This window comes from Magnolia sinica, chromosome 13, assembly GCF_029962835.1.
Source record: "Magnolia sinica isolate HGM2019 chromosome 13, MsV1, whole genome shotgun sequence".
Taxonomy (NCBI): domain Eukaryota; kingdom Viridiplantae; phylum Streptophyta; class Magnoliopsida; order Magnoliales; family Magnoliaceae; genus Magnolia; species Magnolia sinica.
This window is the reverse complement of record NC_080585.1, coordinates 7,917,022-7,935,992: the sequence shown is the minus strand read 5'-3', so window position 1 is coordinate 7,935,992 and position 18,971 is coordinate 7,917,022. Positions and strand designations below refer to the sequence as shown.

Genomic DNA, 18,971 nt, shown 5'->3' with positions numbered 1-18,971 from the left:
GTGGGGCTCACATATTTAAATTAGTAATAACAACGTTTGTATGGACCGATTTTCGAAACGTATATCATGGCCACTTTCAAACCGGTGTAGTAAGTAATAATCAAGTAATTCCATGTATTTACCGGGGAAATTAAAAATCAAATAGCCCCTAATGGAATTGGAGGGAAATGAATTGGGAGTAAATGACTCAATTAGCATGTGTTTGGATAAAAGTAAATGAAATGCATTAAAAATTTAAATATTTTATTTAAATGGGAGTAAATGAGATGGTTTAAAATGCAATAGAATTTTTTAATATATTCACACTAACATACAATGATATCCCAAATCAACTTTAATATCTCAAAGTAGTGTATATATGGTGTACATATGTGGTATTTAATAAATTTATTATAATAAATCCATTGAAATATATAATCTAGCCAAAAACAAATAAAAAATATATTGAGCTTCGGGTGAGCCACAAACAAGTAATATAGTAATATGTTTTTTTTACTAATATTTTTTAATTATTCTTTTACATGGTCAATTTTTATACGTTTGGATCATTTTATTAGTGTGATTTTAGTGATGTATTTCAGTATTTGAATAGTTTTAGAGCATCATTAGCATCGTACTATACGTTGGACATGTGGGTAGCGTCACCTTTGTTTAGTCGTACTATTAAGTGACTGGGATTTGCCATGGTTTTGACGCCCAATTAACAGTGGGACTCGAGAGACTAAAGGCGCGGATTCTCTGACAATTCTCACAATCCTTCTGAATCCAAAAAGTGATATGCACTGTCCAAACACACTCGCCACGCGTACCGTTTTATTCCTCCAGCATACGATTAGCCATCGCACTTCTCTTACCAAGTCCAAACAAAGTCAGTGTCCTAATAAAACCTTCGACAGTCTTAATCAAGTTCACAGCTATGATGGCAACTACTGTATTTTCTCATAACTTTAAGCCCCATTGCTAAGCAATCTTCATCTTTCTCTTCTATCCCAAGATCCCCAACTCCCTCTCCCTGCAACCAGAAATGAATCCTTCACCCACGGCAGAGCCAATAGGCCAAAGCCTCATAAAGCTCATCAGCAATGTCTGCTTTTCATTTTTCGTCTTCTCCGTACTCATATTTACAGTAATTGCCATCACCTACCAACCTCCCGACCCTTGGCTCCAATCCTCCCAAGCCCTCACCCGCAACTTCATCTCCATCGTCCCTAACTCTACCTTTCAAACCGACGATTCCGTCCTTAGGACCGGCGAGGATCTCATTCCCCTTCCCCCGGCCCCCGCCCCGATCTCCACCGTCGTCTCCGTGTCCGCAGCTTCCGCCCCCATCCAACCGACTGATTGCTCCGCCGACTCCTCCAGCTCCATCAACTGCTCCGATCCGCGCGTCCTGATCGCCATCCAGAAATTCAACATCAAGATCTTCAAATCGATCCTGTTCCTCGATTACCAGCCGCCCGTCCCCGGCCCCAATGCCGGCGAGTGCGATGTCTCCTGGCGTTTCCGTAATAAGAAGGAGAAGTCGTGGCGTAGGTACCGTGACTTTCGCAGATTTAAGCTCGCCGTCGGCGAGAATTGTGCCGTTGAGGTTGCGAATGCCGGTGGCTGGCATTCAGGGGCGAATGCTCGCCGCCCGACGCGGGCAAGGCCGGAACCTCGAGAACCTGGATCTGCTAGGGCAAACCCGAGGTTCCGCGATGATGACATCAATGATACGATCCCGACCGTCGGATCCGAGTCGGATTTCAGGAAGGGGAAGTACTTGTACTACTCTCGCGGAGGAGACTACTGTAAAGGCATGAATCACTACCTCTGGAGCTTTCTGTGTGGCCTCGGCGAGGCTATGTATCTCAACCGTACATTCGTAATGGATCTCAGCATCTGCTTATCCGGGACGTATACTCAGAGTAAGAAAGACGAAGAAGGGAAGGATTTCCGGTACTACTTCGATTTCGAGCATCTGAAGGAAGTGGCATCGGTTGTCGAAGAAGGGGAATTTCTGCGGGATTGGAAGAAGTGGGACCGAATCCGGCGGAAGAAGAACAGGGTCCCGGTCCGGAAGGTCGCGAGCCACAAGGTGACACCGATGCAGTTGAGTAAGGATAAGAGCACAATCATATGGCGGCAGTTTGATGCACCAGAGCCTGAGAATTACTGGTACAGGGTCTGTGAGGGACCTGCTGCGAAGTATTTGCAGCGGCCGTGGCATGCTGTATGGAAATCGAAGCGGCTGATGAATATAGTCTCGGAGATCAGCGGTCGAATGGATTGGGATTTTGATGCGGTCCACGTAGTGAGGGGAGAGAAGGCGCAGAACAAGGAGTTGTGGCCGAATCTTGATAGGGATACGTCGCCGGACGCACTTCTTGAGAAGCTTAAGCTGATGATAAAGCCTTGGAGGAATCTGTACATTGCAACAAATGAGCCGTTTTATTACTACTTTGATAAGCTGAGGTCTAATTTCAAGGTGCATTTGCTCGATGATTACCAGGAATTATGGGGGAACAAGAGCGAGTGGTACAACGAAACAAGGATTCTAAATGATGGGCGACCTGTGGATTTTGATGGGTATATGAGAGTAGCAGTCGATACAGAAGTTCTATATAGAGCAAAGACCCGTGTGGAGACGTTCAATAACTTGACGAGGGATTGCAAGGATGGGATCAATACTTGCTGACCCAAGTGGGAAATAGGCTGGTACAAGCTCTGGGTCAGTTGCTTGATTTCCATTGATCACTTCACAATTTGATTTTGAAGTTACAGTGTTGAGAATATGTTTTTTTTAAAAAAAAAAACCGATGATGTATCTATTTTTCATATCTTGTTCTGTTGATTAGTCATTTCTTTTATAGCAATTGTTCCTGCTTCGAGTTCTATTCCTCATGCCTTACGATATATATCGAATTATATCATAGTGAGGTATGCTGCTGTATTTTCTGTATTGAATTTGTGCAGATCATGAAGTTCAACTGTCCCAAGAATAGAAAATGCTAATAGAGAAGTTAAAAGTTGGGGAAGTGTTGTTTAGCTTTTGACGTAGATGCCCTGTTTTGGTTGACTGTTAAGAGACAGCAGATCAGCTACATAATGTTTTATCAGTTCATAATATATTATGATGGGTAAAATATCTAATGCGACTCTCCAATGTCAGTGTTTTGTTATGAAAAATTTAATTGAGTGACTTGAGGAATAACGATTATGGGAGTTTTGTGCTCTCATTCCTGATCCCAAGCCCAGGTAAAGGAGGCGGGTTGCATCAGGCTGGCAGCCCGCATGGAGTTTTGTGCTCTCATTCCTGATCCCAACCCTCAGTAAAGGAGGCAGGTTGCATCAGGCTGGCAGCCGCCGTGAAGCTTTTGCCACAACTTCTATCATGATAAGAATGGCAGTACAGGATTCATGTAGCCAACCCTAATTAGTTGTGATAAGGTGATGATGATGATGAACATTCTTCTGTGGCATTCTTTTGGCTTCAATGTCAACTCGTGTTCATTGCCAAAGGAAGAAAAAAAAAAGAGAAAAAGAAAAAGAAAAAGAAAAAAGAAGTTACAGTCAGTTTTCAACTGGAGTTACGATATACAAACTTGTGATTCTTCCATGTTTAATACAAATAGTTGCTTCTTTTCACACAGTCGGTTTTGTGCCAATTATCATTCTCATCTGCCCCACTGGTGCCATAGAATTTGATTTGATTTGATTTGATTTGATTTTTTTTTCCATGAATTGTGCATAACCACATAGAATGCCCAGGAAGCTATTGTAGTTTTGAGTAATAGAGAGATGACTCTTGACAGTCTTGTTGCTAGAGGGAGGGGGATGGGGGTGCTTCATGTTAGATTCTTCAGGAACATCAACTGCAACCTATAGCCATTTAAGCCCTCAAGATATTCCTTTTTTTTTTTTGGGTTAGGTTGTTAGTACACACCCATGTCAGTACACACACTCCGTGTTAGCCACCCCCCCGCTAGGGATCGATACCAAGACCTCAAGTGTTGAAACGAGGTATCTCCACTCAGTCTGCCAGTTGAGCTATGGATCTGGGTGTCCCTCAAGATATTCCTTGATTCTTCATCAGCTTTGTTGTGCTTAAGAAGCAGCAATCAGTTAGTGCATGGGATTTCTTGGATTCTGGAACTCGTAACCATCTCTGCAAATAATAACAAACCAAATCAAATCAAATATTCACTGCTATGCTTCATGCCATTTCTTGCCAGATTTGCCAGCTTTATGGAAATGTTCACTGCTGGATCCTTGCCTGCTTGGCATACGAGCTCCAATCAGTTGTAGCATCATCAACTCTTTGTGAGACCTCATCTAGTCATCCACCAACTATCTGGTGGTAGCAGTCTAATTGGTATGGATTGTGTCCATTTCTTTCATCAGAAGCTTTCACCATTAGTTTACTAGGAGTTCAAGTTTCTTGTTGCTATATCATGAACCACCCCACCCACCAACTTTGAACAACCTTTCTCTTTGCTGATCCCCTACGGAAGCATTGCTTGCTTTCCATTTCTAGGGATGACTTCTTGTTAGTTGCATATTTTGTATTGATGATAGCAAAAAAACTGAAAGATCTTGGCAACCGATTCTTGAATTTCCTAAATTCATAATACCAGCATCCCTTCTTGATGTAAGCCCATGACCCACCACAAGGCCTAACGTGTGCTGATTTTGGAACATTTATTTATATATTTGGGGCCTAAATATCAAGATTTGCAATTTTCTATTTATGAAAAATATGGGGCTGATTTAAAGATGTAATTGAAGTTATGGGGAGATGTAATTGAAGACATAGGGGCTAATTTGAAGATGTGATTGAAGATTTGGAGGATTATTTCCTAGATTTGCTATTATTAGGCTTTTACCACTTTAGGTAGATTAGATTGATCTGAAATCAATTATGATTGATTTGAAATCAATCTCTTCGTTGAGTGGGATTCTCATTGAAGATTTATTTAGGGTCTATAAAAGGAGAGTGGTGTAGGAGGTAGTCATTCCAAAATTTTCTTAGTGTTAGTTTTTCTCAAGTATTGTGGAAGAAATTTGATATCAAAAGTATGTCTCCTGCTCTACTCAAATATTCTTGTGGATATACTATTGTACATTTCTTTGCGATTTAGGTGCCGAGATATCATTGACTCGATATCCGGATCACACTCCTAATGGCTTCAAAGGGGGTGACACAAGAAGAGTTTATGCATGCAATCCAATTGATCCATGCGCTCACAGAGTGGATAAGATTAACTCATGCATGTAGTAGGCAATTCATTAATCAAGTGGGAGAGCTCCGACATAGAGAGAACCTGGAGACCGAAGTTGGAGCATGTGGACACATAGGAGGTCCCTACCAAGGTCCTATCCGACAATGAGGGGGCCCCGGCTTACAAAAATATCAATGATCGAATCCTTCGATTGTTGGAACGTGACAGAGAACCTGAAATTGAAGTAGAAATTCTGGAAACAACAAAGAAATCCCCAGAGTCGAAGTTAAAGTTAACCTCTGAAATGATTGACACATTAACGTTGTACCTAACCAATGGATCCATTGATAATGGCAGTTACATTGATAGACATGCAAATAGTCAAATTGAAACACTTCCGCAAAGGATGACCATTGCATGGAAAATGAGGCAAATATTTCAAGATCTATGAAGAACTTTAAAGTTACAATGAAAGTTGGCACCCACAAAACCGTAACCGAAAGAGACATCATCCATATTGGACTCCAATGAAGGTTGTGCCAAGCTGATATTTAGGTTGCACCACCAGCTTCCACCAAAGAAGAAGAAGATTCTTCATGGAGGTAGTACAAGTCCAAAGGTTGAGATTGATTTCCAACTTGAGGACGAGTTTTTTCAAAGCCGGGGAGAATTGATGTAGGCCCATGACCCACCACAGAGCCCAACATGTGCTGATTTTGATTGTTTATTTATATATTTGAGGCCTAGATATTAGAATGTGGAATTTACCATTTGTGGAAAATATGGAGGTGGATTTAAAGATGTGATTGAAATAAAGGGAAGAAGCAATTGAAGATATAGCCATATATAGGGGCTAGTTTGAAGATGCGATTGAAGATTTGGAGGATCATTTCCTACATTCTAAGTGTTAGTTTCCACCCCCCCTTAAAAGTATTGTAAGAAGAAGTTTGATATCAATAAAGTATCTCTCCCTTTCTATCAAATATTCTTGTGCATGTATTCTTGTCCATTTCTTTGCAATTCCGGTGTTAAGATTTCATTGACTTGCTGTGTTGCACCATTTCTCTCTTTGCCTGCGGTTTCTGTGAAATATAGCCAAGGATTCCAGTATAGATGCTCTAGTCCACTCCAATGAGTGTTGTCTGCCTTCAGCAACAGGCTTGAGACCATTTGTACCTGTGGGTTTCGAATTATTGTATGACTCTAGGTGGAATATAGAGATCAGGGGAGTTGGCTGTGTGAGGATTTAGGGTAGACGGACAGGAAGGTGGCTGCTATCGGAGAGGGATGGAGAGGCTGGGGAAGACTACTCAGTATCTCCTTGTTAACTCTCCTGATGGGATTTGATTGTACGCTGGAGCACTCTTTCGGATCGGATTGTGACAAGGACACCCTGTCAGAGTGTAACTGATGGTTTTGAATATGTTATCATCATTTGTTTCGTTTATCAATTCATCCAATTGCTTGGTTGCTTCCATTTCAGACATCCAACTTAAACTTAGTGCATTAATCTATTTCCCATGCAAGGATAACAAGTAAAGAGGAGTGAGAATATTAAGGATCCTTTACTCTTGCACGGGTGGTAGACTCTTAGGAGTTTCAACACCCGGTCAAGGGTTCGAGTATCCATAGGTGGTGAAATCCCACTATGGTGTGAGTGTGTGGGGTGTGTGTGCGCGTGTGTTAAAAAAAAGAAGGGAGTGAGAATATTAACTTTAGCCCTTCACCATTAACATGACATCTCTCCCACAACAACACACAGACTTCATCATCATGCAAGTTAAAAGATGGAATTGTTTACAAATTACATCGATATCTCCTGTAAATTCAGGCATGTATTCTCTTGCTAATGATATGCTTACACTTCATCGTCATTCCAACTCCGCTTCATTTTGGGACCGGTAGGCCCCTCCTCCCCGAGCACTTCTTTTGGGAGTTTGTTAATCAAGTCCACCACCATAGGCTTAAGCTTCCCGGGAAGAAACCTCACCGCCTTACATATCTCAGACGCAGCCTTGTAACTAATCTTTGGACCCCATTCCCTTGTGTAATCAAGCCATGGAGGTTCGATAATTGAACTCAAGTACTCAGCTGCAACCAGAATGTACCTCATGCCCATGTCCATGCTCAGCTTGCCTCTCCCACAGTCATTTCTTATTCCTATGCCTAATTTTCTATTCCCTTGTAGAACAAGTCCTGGCTTTGCATAGAAAGAATGACCATGCAATGAAGCATATGTTACGACGTGGTTCCCTCCTTGGAACTCTAGTTCCGATGCATACATCCATCTTCCAATACCATGCTGTGAAAGGAAAACTCTCCATAGCTCGCCATTGAAATTGCTTATCCTCAATGTCACGTGTTCCCAGTCTCCAACATGTTGCCCTATCTTCCCCAACTTTACATCTACAAATGTGACCTTAGCCCTTGCCGGCCCATTAAAAGGATAGAAGACCCATATCGCTATATCTGTGAACACTGCGCCTAGCATTGGTTTTACGTGTAAATAACACTCCGAGCTTTCCAAGTCTCCTCTCTTAACCCTTTCTTTGCCCCCCTTGTCAACAGGAAGATCCAACCAAAAAGAGCCATCGTTTGAACCGCCCTGCGGAAGGTTCGACCCGATAGGGTCAATTGGGCTCGGCTTCGAGCCTCCTTGCTCATAGAGTAGAGCTCCATTGTTAAAGAACCAGCTCACCGAGGAGGGGAGGTAACGCTCGTTGGGATGGAAGTAGATCCATGGGGAGTAAGCCTGCATTAGTGCATCTATTTGGCTAAGGTTTGGCATACACGATAGACCAAAATCCTTGTTCTTTAAACAGGCTAAGGTTAAAGGTGAAGCGCTCCCGTCCACTTGAGCGATAAAGGCGCCTACACAAACACCAAATGCTCGAGTCCCCCTATGTTTAGGTCTCGAGCCATAGACATTAATTACACTCTCATTATTGACCTTCCTGGTTCCCCATATCCACATGTCTTTCTCGCATGGGTCAGTGAGGTCTGAACGAATGCATCTCATTTCATCGAGGGATGGTTTCTCACTGGAATTTGTGACGATAAAGCCAACTGCTTCGTAGCCTTGTGGTGGCAATGGTAGCCAAATGTAGCCATAACCATCTTGCTTAATTCTCACAGTTTCACTACTCCAAACCAGCGTGTAATCCACCGGCTTCCTGAGCACTCCTGCAACAGCTTCGTCGCCATTGTCATCGCCCTTTCCGACAAGAATCCATCCGAAAAGGGGCTTGTTGTTGGGTTGGCAATAGCAACCTAGCATGAAGAATCCAGCTGGTATAGGTGAAGGCCTGAAAAATGTGGCGCCCAGGTTATCAGGACCCGCTTCATGAGTGGCCCAAACCTTGGTAAAGGTAGAGATCTGGCGCACCTCTAGCCCTCCTAGGTCTATACTTCCTGTTGCAAATCCCTCTCCTGCAATTCAAAACCCATTCCTCATGCAGATGAAACCAATGAAGAAAATGCCACAAGGAACGAAGCCCATATGGAAATTGACGTGATTAGCATTGAAGAATTACCTGATGGCCATGGTGGTATTGGAGCTGGTAGCGTGAAGGTGGTTCTGATGGGCAAAACCTCCATTTCCTTGGAGGTGGATGTTGAAATGGGAGAGAGGGGAGAGGTTGCCAAGCCTTTCAATGGAATCAAATGGAAATTGCGGAAATGAGTGTGAAGGGTTTTCTTTGATTGTTGAAGGAATGCCTTTCCTGTAGAGGAACGAATAAAATGTTGTGTGTATTTCAAACGAATCCAACTTACTAGCATCCCTTGTGCAGCAGGTTGGTGGTGTCTGATATTCGTCTCTTTTAACCATATCCATCTGATCTTTGGCCTATACTCCATCCATCGTTGGGCTCTTGCTTTGGACGGTCTGGATCAATGTACATGCATGAGTCTCTCCGGGGGGGTGGTTACATGTGCATGGCGACAGTAATCTACTAGAGTATTCTTCAATTCCTGTTGTTACTATTATTAGAAAATTGCTTGGTTGAGGTATTTGATCCAAGGCAACCAATCAAGTGGGCCCCACTCGGCTAATGTTCTTTAAGATATAGACGATGATCTTCGGATGGGCCACATTCCCCACATGGCCTAATATCGTAAGATGAGTTTAGACAGTTGGCCAATTTCTTTGAACCGCCCATTCATTTTACATGTGTACAAATAACTTTTAGACAAGGCATTGACACAATGGAGTCCATCCAATAAGTGGCTAGGACATCACACATGATGATCCAGACCGTTCATCAAGAATTCCAATTATACATGTTTCATATGCAGTACACTATAGCAGCTTCTAGTTGAATGGTCTGGATCAGATCATCAGGTGGTGGGGCAGAAAGGGATGGCAGATGTGGCTTGCAAAGGCAACAACATGTATTAAAAGGCGTCGTACATTGCCTTAAGCCACCTTTGACTTTTTTTCAATTCTCCAGATTTATCTTCAACCACTAGCAACGAAAAGAGAGAAAAAGAAGCTAAAATCGAAATCTACTTCACAAGAAAATTAGTAGCAAGCAATAGCTTTTCTAAGACCACACACCTCCATATGCAGGCTACATATGCCAACCTGGCACGTATATGGGGCATGCTACCTACGAATCAGGCACGTGCTGCTAGTTCGTGACCTGGCAGGGCAGGTGAAGGCTTCGGTGGATCCCTGACTGTTGGGCCCACTGTGATGTATTTGCCTTACATGCGTTTTGACAGCTCATTTTATAGCATGATCCCAAAAATGAAGCATATTCAAATATCAGGTGGACCGCACAAGAGGAAACTGAGTTGATTGAATACCCACCATTAAAAAGTTCTTGGGGGCCACCCAAATGTTTATTTGCCATTCAACCTGTTAATAAGGTCACAAAGACCTGGATGAATGGACTGCGTAAATATCAGCTTGATCCAAATTTTTTGTGGCCCACAATTAGTTTTTAATGGTCAATAACCATTGTTTCCTCTGGTGTCGTCTGCCTGAGATTTGGATCTGCTTCATTTTTGAGATCTTTCACTAAAATAAACTGTCAAAACCGATGGATGGCATGGGTGTAAGGGAAAGATGATGGTGGCCCCACAGTCAGGGTCCACCGACCTAAGCCACATCCGCAGGTGAACTCATTTGGTAGATGAGAAGAGCTGATGGCGATTTAAGAAAGATTGATGATGGTTCAGATTGTATGCAGATTGTTTGCCTGGTGACTGGATAGACAGAATTTGTGTGGCCAGATCATCCACAATGGTGGGGCGATGAGTGAATGGACGATATCTGTGTTTGTCATTCACATGGTGGGTCGCATACGATACATGACTAAGATGTCCTGCACAGGTGCCTGTATTTTTTCACCAATGACATACAACTCTTTTAAGGGTCCGTTTGAACTCACACCTCCCAAAGGGCGTTTGAGGCCCAAAAGCCGTTCTCATCTAAACAGCAATTCCTCATCTCCCCATCGACAAAATAGGTGCTAAAACCCCAACTCAGATTGCTGAAAGAAAACAAACAAACAGCCTGGAAAACCCTCCTTTTTTTTTTTTTTTGGGAAACACCACTTTGAGGGAGTGCGTCCAGGTGGGCCCGAAAGGTCTGTTTGGTTGTCAGGGGTTCATTCCCTGATTTGTATGCTTCTTGGGGAGTGCTGTTGTTTCTGTTAACTTGCTCTGGTTAGTTGGCCTTCTCCGTCTCTGCCTTGTTCTGTTGCAATCTGGAACACCTTGGAGGATGTAGCGTTGCTAGTCTTCTCTTGCATGGGTTGTTTCAGTCGGCAGTTGCTTCTATTTTTCTTGGTTTTGACTTCTTTCTTGCTGTCTTTCTCTAGCCGCCTTCATTTCCGGATTTGGCCCCTGTTGCTGAGATGCTTCTTTCTTCTCCTCCTTCGATAATGCCTCCTAGGTTTGCTCTATTCCCTGCTCAAGGTTGTCAAAGCTAGAGGTTGCGCTTTTTATATTTGAAGGATCTGTGTGGGCTGGCTATAGTTGTAATGTGGATGATGTATGGAGGGCTAAACTAATGGTTGTTGCTGAAGGTTTTAATTTATGGGTTAGATGCATGGAATTAGCTAAGCATTTTATTCAAACAAATGTAAAACCAGAACGGATGGTTTTATGCTTATTATCAGTTCTTCCTCTCCAGTTGAGACCAATCATTCAAACAGATGGGGCTAAACCAATGAGTTCGGATATTAATGCACTCTATCAAAGAGTAATCTATCAGAACAATACGCTTACTGATCCATTAACAAGAAGTAGATCTACGGTAGGGGAATCAGTAATGTGTCCGGAGAAATTGGTATAAGGTGTAGATTTTCTGGTGACAGAAGCAAGGGCAGCATTTTAACCAGGTCAAGAGCGTCGAAGCAACTCCATAAGAATACCTAGGACCAGTCAATATAGTAGTATATCTGGTTCCATTATCCATTAGACCTAGCTTCCTTTCATTCAGTTTCATACCCATACTGCTACCGAGTATGTAGTCGCCAGAGAATCATAGGTTGGTATGTGCTTGGGGTAGAAGTTTTGATAAATGTATCGTGGTATTATTAAGTATTTTGACTGACTGAAAGATACCTCATTTCAACACTGAGGTCTTGGTATCGATCCCTAGTGGGGGTGGCTCCCTAGTGGGGGTGGCTAACAGTGACGTGTGAACTGACAGTGGGGTGTACTAACAAGCTAACAAAAAAAAAAAAAAAAGTATTTTGATGTGAGTTCTTTTCTGTATAAGAGTTACAATGTAATAATCACAAGTTGAAGCGTAATGATCATACATCTGTAATGCATTGTATGTCCCATAATAGCTCCCATTCTTCTCTCCTTTACCAGGAGTCTTGACTGTTCATAACCATTACCTTGACTATTTGGAGGTGGTTGTTGCTGGAGGCTGTGCTGTTTTTGTGGATGCTGTTTGAAGGTGAATGCTGGACCTATGTTATAATCTGGTTAGTTTCCAGTCTTCACAGGTCCCCGCGTCCAACGAGCCCCTATTTTTTTGAGGAAGTTCTGGCCTGTTCTGCTGCAGCTGGTTGCCCAGTCTTCGCTGCCTTTCCACGTCCATCATCTCAGACAGATGGACGCTCCGGAGTTCTGTGTTGATGTTTGTTTGGGGGAAGTTATTTTGCAATTTCAGGTTGTAGAGGCTGGGATATCCGAGTGGTGCAGATAAGCCCGCAGGTTTCCATCTCTCTGTTCTGCCCAGAGGAGAGCTTACGGCTGGTGGCTTGATTGGCCTATTTTTGGTATGTTCTTTTACAGATTATGTGGTACAATTTGACCGAGCTTTATGCTGTGTATTTTTTTAGAGTCGCTTTGTTGGGGTGTTAAATAGGGGAGGCCCAATCCTTTTTATGGTGCCCGTCCCAAGGTTGTAATTTTTCTCTTTCATCAACAAGTTACAGATGGTGTGCACCCACATTTCTCTAAAAATAAAAATAAAAATAAAAATAAATAAATAAAATTTTCCAAAGTTAAGATAGGGAATGGAATTCCTGAAGAATATAAAAACTGATCATAAACTGCAAAACCGATCATATAAAATAAGCTATTGCTACGTTGAGAAATTTGATAAAAAAAAGAGAGAAGAAAACAGCAACTAAACAGTTGTGCTTTAAAGCTGGTGCATGAAAGTGGGAGAATGACAGCACCAGCAAACATTCATACAGACAAATCTACATGCACACATCAATATTCTGCTAACAATACGCTCAAACTTCATCTCCATCCCAACTACGCTTCACCTTGGGTGCAGTGGGCCCGTCTTCCCCGAACACTTCCCTTGGGAGAAATCCAAACAACTTAGGAGTGTTGTTAGTTGTTGGGCCCCATTTCCTCAAATACCCTAGCCATGGTGGCTCCACGATCGAACCCAAGTACTCGGCTGCGACCACTTCAAACGTGGCGCCTGTGTCCATACTAAGCTTTCCTTTCTTGGTGTCATTCCTTATGCCTATGCTCAATGTGCTATTCCCTTGTAGCACCAGCCCTGCCTTAGAATACAAAGCATGGCCATTCAAGGATGCGTACGATACAACCTTGTTTCCTCCTTCAAACTCTAGCTCTGCTGCATCCAACCACCTTCCATTGCTATGTTGTGACATGTACACCCTACATAGCTCCCCAGTGAAATTGCTTACCCTCAATGTCACATGCTCCCAATCACCTACATGTTGCCCTATCGTCCCCAGTGGCAGACTGACCAATTGGAGCTTAAGCCTCGCGGGCCCGTTAAATGGGTAGAAGACCCAAATGGCTATGTCGGTGAATGTTGCGCCAAGCATCGGTTTCACGTGTAAGTAACAAACCGAGCTTTGCAATTCACCCCTCTTTATCTTTAATTCGGCCTGCTTATCAACGGGTAGATCCAACCAATAAGTCCCATCATTCGAACCACCCTGGGGGAGGTTCGAACCGGTTGGGTCAATCGGTGTTGGGGTTGCGTCGCCTTGTTTGTAGAGTAGAGCTCCATTGTTGAAGAACCAGGTGACTGATGAGGGTAAGTAGGACTCATCAGGATGGAAGTAGATCAATGGAGAGTAAGCTTGCATCAGTGCCTCAATTTGGGTGAGGTTAGGCATATTAGATCGATTGGAGTCCTTGTTCTTTAAACAAGCTAATGGCGAAGGCGAAGAAGTACCATCTACCTGAGCTAGAAATGTTCCCACACATACACCAAGAGCTTGGGTCTCCCTAGTGGTGGGTCTTGAACTATAGATGTTGATCCCACTGGAATTATTTTTCTGATTGGTACCCCATATCAATGTTTCATTCTCGCACTGTTCGGTGAGGTCTGAACGGACGCATCGGATTTCATCAAGGGATGGTTTGTCTGGAGAGTTTGTGACGATGTGCCCCACAGCTACATACCCTTGTGGTGGGGTTGGTAACCAAATGTAGCCATGACCATCTTCCTTAATTTTCGTGGATTCACTGCTCCAAATGAGCGTGTAATCCACCGGCTTCGAAAGTGTTCCTCCGGCAGCATCGGAGCTATCTTCACCGTTGCCTTTTCCGACAAGTACCCACCCAAATAGAGGTATGTTGTTGGGCTGGCAATAGCAACCTAGCATGAAGAATCCGTCGGGTATCTGTGAAGGTTTGAGAAATGTGGCACCAAGGTCATCGGGTCCACCTTCATGTGTGGCCCAAATCTTACTGAAAGTAGAGAGCTGATACACCTCGAGTCCACCAAGATCTATACTCCCTTTAGCAAATCCCCCACCTGTAATTCAATATCCAATTAATCCTCAGCAAATGAAATCATTGAAGAAAATGCTTGAAATAAAGAAACAATGAGCTGGAAAATGGATGAACGGCGTGGATAAAACAGATACATCATGGAAGGGCCCACAGCTTTGACACCGGCTAGCTGGCTGATGTTGGGGTCACTAGCCAAACTGCATCAGATCATTGAGGGATGCCCACGGTAGAAACATCCGAATCGAATGTGGGGTCCTCATTGTTTTTCATATGTCATCCAACCCATTCATCAGTTGCAGCCCACCAGTACAAAAGGACGCACCTAAAATCAGGCCATTCCAGAATTTAAGTGGGCAAAAAGAAGTGAATATACAGTTTTTAGGTATGATTCTACAGTATTCTCAGTGTTATGTCCTACCCGAGCATTTGATAGGGACGATTCTTGGGATATACGGAGATCATGAGGAGGCTCACCAGATGCACGGTATGGATTTAATGTGGACATCATAGGTGGACCCCGTACAGCTGGAACGAATGGTTGTTACCGTAAGTTAGGAGGACGTGATCATTCACCATTTGAAAAATAGAGAAATGCTCCAGTGCTCTGAGAGCACCATAAGATCTAGTACTCGTGGTTGCACTAGGTCACTTAGACAATGCAATCCATTGATCTAGACTGTTCATTAAGTCCAACATACATTTCATGGTCTACTACACAAAAATCATAGTGATTTACAAAAATATTATACATTTGACTGGCCTTTAATTTGGACGGTTAAGATCATGGATTCCTTTTTATTCTAAAGAATCAACCCTTGCTTTTCAATTTAAACCACAATTACGGTGTAAATGAGTCATTATTAATCACACTAATAATTCCCATCCGGCCGCCACTCGATGTTGACAAGCAACCTATTTTGGAACGCTCCTATATTAAAACCAAAGAAAGAGCCTTTGTACCACCTATAAGCTGCAGCGCCTACTGTTATGCATACGTTGGATTCCTACTATCTTATCCCATGGAAAATAGGAGGAATTGAATGTCTATCGTTGAAAAGATGTGGGAGGATATGGAAGCGTTGGAAACAGCTCATTTTTGTGTTTAACCTTCATCTGTCGTCATTGCCCTCGTTCCAGTAATGCGGTCCACTTGAGCTTACAATTTATCTCATTTTTAGGCTCATGCCCCAAAGTAAGATGGTAAAATGGATGGACCGCATGGATCAGACACATAGTACGGTGAGACTACAGATTTATATGGTGCATAATTTCTGTGATTTTTTCAAGCATAATTAACAAGATATTTCTTTCTTTTTCAAACGTGTGGTACTTTGAAATCGGCCCTTCGTGAATTGTAACCATCTCATCCATGGCTCGGAGGATGCCTATAAAAACTAGGGCTAAATTGATCATTCAATGGTGCTAATTTTACGTGGTAGCCCATGAAATGTGTTCTAAATTTAATGGACGGTTCAGATTGGCAGTTTGGACTGTCCAAGTGGGATGCTGAATGTCTGGTGAACCCAACACCACGGCTCCGTGGTGTAAGTACTGTGGGCCCCACTATGATGTATGTGTTTTATCCATTCCATTCACGCATTTTGCCAGATCATTTTTAGAGAGTGAGGCCGAAATTGAAGCATATCCAAAGATCAAGTGGACCACAACATAGGAAACAATGGGGATAATGAGACCCACGTTGAATCCTTCCTAGGGCCATTGTGATTTTTATTTGTCATCCAATCTGTTCATAAGGTAACACAGAGCTGGATGAAGGGAAAACACAGATATCACCTTGATCCAAACCTTCTGTGGGCCCCAAGAAATTTTCACGGTAGGCGTTCAATCCCCCCAACTGTTTCCCGTGGTGTCTTTCAAATGTGAATTGTATATGCTTCGATTTTGAGCTCATAACCTAATATGAGATGGAAAAACGAATGAACGGCGTGGATAAAACGCATACATCACAGTTGGCCCCACAGAGTCTTTATAGCTCGGAGGCGTCGGATTCACCGATGCTCCAACGCTCTTAATGCACTTTTAAGCTACGCTGCTCCTAAGTTGTATCGTTTCGGACCCTACAACTCCTGCAAACATACTGGTGTTTTGAAGTTACCTGATGGCCACGATGGTAGTGGAGCTGGTAGCTTGAACCTTGTTTCAATCGGCAAAGCCTTCGTTTCCTTTGCCATATATGCTTGAAATCGGGTATGAGACAGAGAGAGTGAGAGGCCGGAGGGAAGGTTTTGGTGAGTCTGTCGATGGAGGGGGGGGGAGGGGACTTTGGATGGAAACAAATAGTAGTACAATGATACATATATGATATATTATTATATAGAGAGAGGAGAAATGCTCCATTGCTCTCATATATGAGAGCACTATTAGTTATAGTGCTCCTAGTTGTGTAGGTTCACTTAGATAGTCCAATTGATTAATCTGAACCGTCTATTAAGTCCAAAACATATTTTCATGGGCTACCATGCAAAAATTATACTAATTGGATGATTCAAACCATCATTTCTTTGGCCTTATTTTCTGTGGCCATCCTTTTTGCCAATCCATGGATTGGATAGTTACAATTGACTACAAAAAGTGTATCTTTGCCACTCACACACAATCCATGATGGGTCTAACAAACAGATGGATCGATTTTCATTTTTATTTTATTGGACTTTTTTGTGTTAATGATCTTAGCCGTCCATATTACATGCCATATATCGAATGGTTAGTATTTGTTGCATTGTATGATTTTTGCATGGTATTCCATGAAATGTGAGTTGAACCTATTGAACAGTCCATCAAAGGGTTGGACCATCTAAGTGTCCCAATGCAGCTAGGAGTACTATAACTTATTGAGTTCTGAGAGCACTAGAGCATTTCTCTGTGGAGAGAGAGGAGTACGTGTTTAGCTCACGTGGAGATTAGTGAAAAAATTATACTTGGTCCTTCAACGGCTGTGGCTTGCTGGGATCGAATTCTCATCTTCTTAACCTCAAAACGATCTTTTTTTCCCCTTTTCCCTGCACGTTCTTGTGTAATACGCTTTAAAAAAAAAAAAAAAAATTAAATTAAATTTTTACACACGCACACACACCACCACGTTCTTGTGTAATAAGCTTCTTCTTAAGGTGATGGACATGACACACTGGGGCGTGCTTCTGACATTCAATGCATTACATGAGCCCCATCGTTAAATTTGGAGCCCCCACAAATAAGGCAGATCCAACCATCTAATGAACCACAACGTGAATTTATGAATTTGGAGGTTTTTGGATGGCTGCACTTTTGCTTCTTGGGTGGTGCCTACTGTGATGTTTATATGCCATTTCAAACCGTTCATCACGTGAGCCCCAACATCATGATGAGATACCCCAAAGATGGGACCAATACGATCATTCGGTGGGCCACACTATAGAAAATAATGGGCACCATCGAATGGTTGGATAAGTCTGAATTTGGTAAGTTCAACTTTCACGGTGAGGTAATTGTCATGTACGGTCGACCCCACACGCAACACATTTAAAATAAGCTTATTTCTCCAATGACTTGAAGAGGAACCAGCCTCCAAGCCATAACAAGTTGAAGTTTCCACTGGACCTTTTCCGTACACTTGTTCAATTATATAATCGTCGGCCAAGGAGCCCACAGTGGGTCCATGGTAGGATGATCCAGATCGTTGCTAGGGTGGAGCCCACAGTGGTTGGGTTTCGGTCTTAAAAAGTCTCCAGTTGAAGAATCCTTAAGCTTCTATTAGTGGTCTGAAAATAGATGGTCAAGACAAGAGATTGACTATGTTGCAGATTCAACTGAAAATGGGCCAAAGATGAATGGCTGTGATCTCTTATTCTCGTAAATTTCGTGCATTGTCTTTCCATGGGGCTTCTTCATTTCAACAGTCTCGATTATTAAACATTGGCCCCAGTATACCCACTGGCTAAGGGGTATACTGTGAGTTTGAGGATGCTATGCGTAGATTACATAATGTTGTGAGAAAACGTTGATAATGTTGATACTCTGTCAGAGTGTGATGGATGATACTCAGGGCACTTAGAAATTGCTCACCACGTGGCATAGAAGAAAGTCAAATTAAACTGCTAAAGGACCACAGAGGTCCGTGGACCCACTTTTTAAAATTAGGCTCGAGGATCTTGCATGTCCGCATACGGAGGTTGGAATTCGGGCGCGGCTTCAGTGGATTCCTGACTGTCAGCCATTTTGATGTATTTTCCTTACATCCACGCCGTTCATCCGTTTTTAAAGATAATTTTAGATAATGATCCAAAAAATGAAACATATGGAAATCTAGTGGACCATACCACAGTAAATAGTGTTGATTGAATCCCACCATCAAAAATCCTTGGCGGACCGGAACGTTTATTTATTATCCAACCTGTTGATAAGATTAAAAATATTTGTATGAATGTAAAACACAAATATCATCTTTATCTAAATCTTTTGTGGCCCACAAGAAGTTTTTAATTGTTATTTACCAATCTTTCCTTTGGTGTATTCTACATGAGATTTCGATTTGATTCATTTTATGTATCGTGATATAAAATGAGCTTTAAA

The 18,971-nt window shown here is 42.6% G+C and overlaps 3 protein-coding genes across 4 annotated transcripts; 1 reads left to right on the top strand and 2 right to left on the bottom strand.

Annotated features, from left to right (window-relative positions):
• Positions 1 to 838: 838 nt before the first annotated feature.
• Positions 839 to 2,876, top strand: LOC131222661 (uncharacterized). Its single transcript, XM_058217816.1, has one exon. It carries the CDS (start codon positions 1,025 to 1,027, stop codon positions 2,675 to 2,677), a length of 1,653 nt encoding a protein of 550 aa, XP_058073799.1. The 5' UTR covers positions 839 to 1,024; the 3' UTR covers positions 2,678 to 2,876.
• Positions 2,877 to 6,990: 4,114 nt separating this feature from the next.
• LOC131222660 (hypothetical protein At1g04090-like) lies at positions 6,991 to 9,201 on the bottom strand. The gene is made up of 2 exons (XM_058217815.1): positions 8,735 to 9,201; positions 6,991 to 8,630 (listed from the first exon to the last, which is right to left on the bottom strand). The coding sequence occupies exons 1-2, from the start codon at positions 9,057 to 9,059 to the stop codon at positions 7,060 to 7,062; spliced, it is 1,896 nt and encodes a 631-aa protein (XP_058073798.1). The 5' UTR covers positions 9,060 to 9,201; the 3' UTR covers positions 6,991 to 7,059.
• Positions 9,202 to 12,711: 3,510 nt separating this feature from the next.
• On the bottom strand, positions 12,712 to 16,676 carry LOC131222659 (hypothetical protein At1g04090-like). Of its 2 annotated transcripts, none has more exons than XM_058217813.1 (3): positions 16,519 to 16,676; positions 12,834 to 14,424; positions 12,712 to 12,757 (listed from the first exon to the last, which is right to left on the bottom strand). In XM_058217813.1, exons 1-2 carry the CDS (start codon positions 16,592 to 16,594, stop codon positions 12,911 to 12,913), a joined length of 1,590 nt encoding a protein of 529 aa, XP_058073796.1. In that variant the 5' UTR covers positions 16,595 to 16,676; the 3' UTR covers positions 12,712 to 12,757; positions 12,834 to 12,910. The 2 variants fall into 2 exon arrangements, with proteins under 2 accessions (XP_058073796.1, XP_058073797.1); XM_058217814.1 differs by lacking the exon at positions 16,519 to 16,676 and adding an exon at positions 14,537 to 14,827.
• Between the last annotated feature and the right edge of the window lie 2,295 nt (positions 16,677 to 18,971).

What these genes read in the sequence shown, in the direction of transcription:
- LOC131222661 (XM_058217816.1), top strand. Translation starts at nt 1,025, where the DNA reads ATGAATCCTTCACCCACGGCAGAGCCAATAGGCCAAAGCCTCATAAAG.
- LOC131222660 (XM_058217815.1), bottom strand. Translation starts at nt 9,059, where the DNA reads ATGGAGTATAGGCCAAAGATCAGATGGATATGGTTAAAAGAGACGAAT. An exon ending in AATACCACCATGGCCATCAG is followed by an intron (nt 8,631 to 8,734) that starts GTAATTCTTCAA and finishes TTTGAATTGCAG; the next exon opens with GAGAGGGATTTGCAACAGGA.
- LOC131222659 (XM_058217813.1), bottom strand. Translation starts at nt 16,594, where the DNA reads ATGGCAAAGGAAACGAAGGCTTTGCCGATTGAAACAAGGTTCAAGCTA. An exon ending in ACTACCATCGTGGCCATCAG is followed by an intron (nt 14,425 to 16,518) that starts GTAACTTCAAAA and finishes ATTGAATTACAG; the next exon opens with GTGGGGGATTTGCTAAAGGG.